The sequence below is a fragment of the Salmo trutta genome, chromosome 15, assembly GCF_901001165.1.
Source record: "Salmo trutta chromosome 15, fSalTru1.1, whole genome shotgun sequence".
NCBI lineage: Eukaryota > Metazoa > Chordata > Actinopteri > Salmoniformes > Salmonidae > Salmo > Salmo trutta.
In genome coordinates, this window is record NC_042971.1 from 4,523,821 (window position 1) to 4,529,820 (window position 6,000).

Sequence of the window (6,000 nt, forward strand, 5' to 3'; positions counted from 1 at the left end):
GCCTGGTGATTGAACAGGTTACCAGGTGTGTTTTTGAATATAGTTATTAATGGCTTCAGTGGTGTGCTGGGGTCCATTGCTTGCTAAGGGGGAACCTCCCACCCGGGTTCAGCCAACAGGGGGCGCACCCAGCCCCTCTATTTAAACTGAATGTCTCTCTCTCTCTCTCTCTCTCTCTCAGGCTATGAAAAAAGCCCCACCTCCTCTCGCTCAGCCATTCTAACAGTGGAAGCCAGGATCTGTGAGAAACTATGATAATAAACTGTGAACAATAATGAAGCCATGTTTGTCTTTGTGAGTGAGGATTTATTATTTAATTGTGTGATAACTTTAATTATGTGATCCATCCTCTGTTTCTTAACTGAATAAACATTTTAAGATAGCAGTTGGTTCAGTCTGATCATCTCATGTACTGTTGGAACTTTATTTGAATCCTTTTTCACAATTTTTATTTTTATTTTTTTTATGACAAATTCCAGAGCCTCTGTATACATTTGTACACATTTTTTTCCCCACTCTCTACTTTGTACAATGACAGAGAAAGTGGGACTCTGTCGTTTTTTCTGACAAGTTCTCTCATTGATCTCAGGTTCAGCCACCAAGGGGGTCACCCACCCTCCATGAAAACTTTCATAGGCTCTCTTTCACTCAGTAATCATGTAACAAGTGGACAGGCTCCCAGAGGCAGGGCAATCAAAGGCTCCAAGTCACTGAAGTGCCCATCAGCCCAGCCATTGTTATTATTCCTACCAGCCGTTCTACAGTCCCTGAAGCGGGTTGATTAGTAGGTTGGAACCCCGTTACAACAGACACTTTACAATGACGCAACAATCAGCGTTTGAGCTGGACACACTTTTTTCAGAAACTATTTACACAAAAACACACAGTCCTTACAAAGTTTATCTCCTGAATGTGAGCAGTTTATTTTTGGATGCAAATGGTTCAGATATTCACAGAAGTATATATATATATATAGCACAACACAATCATCCTAACCGGAAAAAATGTAGGCTACATTTGTCGTAGCGCTAACTGAAGAAAGATTGACCCAACACAAGCAGTCATATTTTCTAACTCTCGGCTGACGTAAACTACAATATGAATTAGCTAATTGCAATTACTATGTATAATTAATCACATCACGGGGTGAGCTCACCATTGATCACCATTGATTAAATAATTGATCGAAAATGATAGCTGACTGGACGCAGTTCAGTAAAATGTACATTTTATCTTCAGACAAGTTAAAGGGGTCAAATACTTATTTCACTCATTAAAATGCAAATAAATTTATAACATTTTTGACATGCGTTTTTCAGGATTTTTTGTTGTTGTTATTCTGTCTCTCACTGTTCAAATAAACCTACCATTAAAATGATAGACTGATCATTTCTTTGTCAGTGAAAGTGTAAGTGGGCAAACGTACAAAATCAGCAGGGGATCAAATACTTTTTCCCCCCACTGTATCTCAGTCTATGCTGCTCTGACATTGTTTATCCATATATTTATATATTCCTAATTCCATTCCTTTACTTAGATTTGTGTGTATTTGTTGTGAAATTGTTAGATATTACTTGTTAGATATTGCTGCACTGTGGGAACTAGAAGGACAAGCATTTCACTACACCCGCAATAACATCTGCTGAACACCTGTATGTGACCAATAACATTTGATTTGATTTATGAAGGTAATTTGTGTCAAATTTACTTTTCCCCTCATTCACCCCATCTCTTTACATTGCTGATGCATAATCAGTGGCCTGACTGTGTCAAAGGCCCATCCTGGTAGATCTGAACCTAATGCAGCTTGGAGTGATCAGAAGTCACATTTAGGTGCCAGGTGTAACTGAGGCCATAGATGCTCCATATCCATTACTTTGAGTGTTTTATATAATATGACTAAATGTGTTTCTGTGTTACAGGGGCAGTCAAGAAATGGAACAGCAAGGCCACAGAACATGACATAATCAGAGCTGTGGGAGACCACCTCAAGCCCCTGGTAGAGCCGGGGTGGTGTTTACCACTCCACCACGCCTTTAGCAAGCTGGAAAAGTGGGATTGATACTGTTTTTCATACTAAGAGGGACCAAGAGTCTGTTGATTGGTCAGTCATTGGGTTCATTATATGTTCAAATAAAATCAAGCTTGATTCATACAGCACATTTCAGACATGGATGCAACAAAATGGCTTCACAGGAAAAAGATTTTAAAAAACATTGAAAATAAACAGAAATATTTAGTACACAACAAACATAAGAGGATAAAATACAGAAGACTAAACTGAAAGACTAATGAGCACCCTATGGAAATGCCATTGATTAAAATGTTAATTGGATGCAATATCCAACCCAAAATATAAGCTTGTTTTTTAGGAGGGGTTCTGAAAGACACTATGGGGGTGTCCACTGAAAGTTGACTAGTAACAACAACTGGGACCTAAAAGACACCCACCATGAGACCCACTAAATCTGCCCAAGAAGAGGCAAACAAAAGAAAAACCCACACCAAACTTAAAGACAGGAAGCAAACCAAAAAGGTGGAGCAACTAAAGGTGTTGACTCTCCACATGTATCAAGACAACTGGAGCACTGGGCCAGACACTCTTAAATAGAACCTGGACCAGCTCAGGTGAAACACCTTCCCACTAACGAGATGGACAAGCCAGCACAGGTGTAACACATACTGACTAACGAGGTGACACCAATCAGTGCGTCCTACGTGCTAACGAGCTAGACGTGCTGACGGGCTAGACGTGCTAACGAGCTGTACGTGCTAACGAGCTAGACGTGCTAACGAGCTAGACGTGCTAACGAGCTAGACGTGCTAACGAGCTAGACGTGCTAACGAGCTAGACCTGCTAAAGTCCAACCTCAAAACATAAATAGAAATACCAAAGCCTGTAACACCTTCCCCTTTAAGACAACAAATATATCCTACATTTCTTTTGGACAAGTTTGCTCACCACCAACAGAAAACAATTTCCATTTCACATTATGATCATCTACAATGCTTCACCTTCACCAATATAAACATGGTGTCTACTGGCTGTCAACAATTAAAAACAAGAAAAACACGTATTTCTAAACAATAATATACACACATATATTTTATTTTCTCTCCTTTTTCTTTCTATAGAATCCTAAAACTCACATAGTCTTATTTTCAAGATCTTTTCAATGACATTTTGCTAGGTGGGATAGCCCAATGTCAAAACACAGTTTTAACATGTCCAAATCTAAACATAAAATGTGCTATATACACAAACATCTGCCATAATAATCATATTACTTGTATTTTTTAAAACAGGCTCCATATAAACTGCACAAGCACCAAAAACATTGTTGTTTTGACAAGTAGCGATAAATCACCGATATCGATTAGAGGGGAAATCAGGTTGTACGTGCTGTTGAAACTAACACAACTAAAAAAACACATGGAAATGGTAGATATATTTTACCTCACTGGTTAGAGGACAACCTGCAGAAGACAGTCAGCTACATTTTGGAGTAGACAACTCTTTTTTTGTTAGTCACTTTTTATTAAATCTCATAAATAGTAACTCTTCCATTTCAGAGCCTGGATTTTCCCCCTGAGGCTAATATCCATATCATGTTGAAATCAATAGAACAGGGGACAAACGTTTAGGGTTCTACATTGTGACATCATTAATATACTCCTACTACAATGTTAAAACATTCTACATTGTGACATCATTAAAATACTCCTTCTACAATGTTAAAACATTCTACATTGTGACATCATTAAAATACTCCTACTACAATGTTAAAACATTCTACATTGTGACATTATTTAATTGATATCATGAAACAACTCCTTCATGTATTTTCTGATATTTGATCAGAGATCTTTTATCAGAGTATCTCTGGTCACTGCTATAAGATTTCTCTCCTGTGTGTCTTCTCTGGTGCACTGTCAGATGGCCAGATTGACCAAAACTTTTCCCACATTGATCACAGCTATAAGGTTTCTCTCCTGTGTGTATTCTCTGGTGCACTGTCAAATCGCTAGATTGACCAAAACACTTCCCACATTGACCACAGCTGTAAGATTTCTCTCCTGTGTGTGTTCTCTGGTGTAGAGTCAGATTGCTAGATTCAGTAAAACTCTTCCCACATTGAGTACAGCTAAAAGATTTTTCTCCTGTGTGGATTCTCTGATTAATTTTAATGCCTGATGAGGAGGTGAATCTCTTCCCACAGTCAGAGCAGCAGTGAGTTCTCTTCCCTGTGGATCTCTGCAGGTGTTTCTTGAGGAGTTCTGATCTGGAGAGACTATTCTCTGCCTTGTCAGCATCATGAGGTTGTTGAGGCTCCTTAGAGGATCCACGACTGTCCCGCCTCTCTCCTGTGTGAACAACAAAGTCAGACAGACTAAAGGCCCACAACAGCAGAAATCCACTGTAAAAGGTGATGCCAACAGCGTAGCCATAATGTTGTAAACAATTTAAGTCTGGGCTCCAATTTTGGCCCCTTTCTGTGTTTGCTAAAATTGCGGCACGAGGGCAAAGCACACACAATTTGGTTGCAGAAACACCTCCCTGCTAATGAGGAAACCACTAGTTATGGATGTAGTATATCTGGTAATGAGGAAACCACTAGTTATGGATGTAGTATATCTGGTAATGATGAAACCACTAGTTATGGATGTAGTATATCTGGTAATGAGGAAACCACTAGTTATGGATGTAGTATATCTGGTAATGAGGAAACCACTAGTTATGGATGTAGTATATCTGGTAATGAGGAAACCACTAGTTATGGATGTAGTATATCTGGTAATGAGGAAACCACTAGTTATGGATGTAGTATATCTGGAAATGAGGAAACCACTAGTTATGGATGTAGTATATCTGGTAATGAGGAAACCACTAGTTATGGATGTAGTATATCTGGTAATGAGGAAACCACTAGTTATGGATGTAGTATATCTGGTAATGAGGAAACCACTAGTTATAGATGTAGTATATCTGCTAATGAGGAAACCACTAGTTATGGATGTAGTATATCTGGTAATGAGGAAACCACTAGTTATGGATGTAGTATATCTGCCTGGAGCAAAAATGGTGAGGGAAGATTTGTTTTTCACAAGGTATTCTGAATTTTACCATATTATTGCACTATCAGATTATAATTGTAAGGCTCGTTTGAATATCCTGATTAATATAATGTTGTTATTGTCGCAAATCAACTGCTTCATACTTAAAAAACACTTAAACCAGTAAAGTTTTATTTGGCTAGTTTTTCCATCAGCCTTGTAGGACCCATAACTTCACCTAACAATACCATAGACTTACTGTAGGACCCATAACTTCATCAAACAATAACATAGACCTACTGTAAGACCCATAACTTCACCTAACAATACCATAGACCTACTGTAGGACCCATAACTTCTACTAACAACAACATAGACCTACTGTGGACCCATGACTTCACATAACAACAACATAGAGGATATACTGGAGTAGAAATTGTCAATAGGAAAGTGAAGCACAGATTCCCTTTATTTGAAGATGCAGTTTTTTTCTTTTGGAAGAAGTTCTGAAGTTCCATATTTGCTGCAGACTGAGTGGAGTGGGAGCGGTCCACTGCGTTGTCTCAACCAACCAATCAGGCACCGCGTCAGTCCCGTGGCTTCTTGCCTACTGTCTACTGTAGTATATATTGGATTGTTGATCTTGGTCATTCAAATTTGTCACAATAAAAAAGTGTATATAGTGCAAGAGATGTGTGGTTATGGAAACTGGCCATCAAAAGGTTTGGGGCTGGATCAAAAACATCCCAGCCTAGTGGCACAGTGGTCTAAGACACTTCATCTCAGTGTCTGCAGTGCCTGGTTCAAATCCAGGCTGCATCACATCTGGCTGTGATTGGGAGTCCCATAGGACACAATTGGCCCAGTGTTGTCTGGGGTAGGTCGTCATTGTAAATAAGAATTTGTGCTTAACTGACTTGCCTAGTTAAATAAAGATTAAATACA

General features: G+C 39.0%; 1 protein-coding gene across 1 annotated transcript in view; it reads right to left on the reverse strand.

The window, feature by feature from the left end:
• Positions 1 to 4,093, reverse strand: part of LOC115149588 (zinc finger protein 271-like) — a gene marked incomplete at both ends in the record, with an annotated part of 53,768 nt that extends 49,675 nt beyond the window's left edge. Inside the window, one exon of the mRNA XM_029692543.1 lies at positions 3,892 to 4,093. Coding sequence (XP_029548403.1) covers positions 3,892 to 4,093 — 202 coding nt within the window. The remainder of the gene's footprint in view (positions 1 to 3,891) is intronic.
• Between the last annotated feature and the right edge of the window lie 1,907 nt (positions 4,094 to 6,000).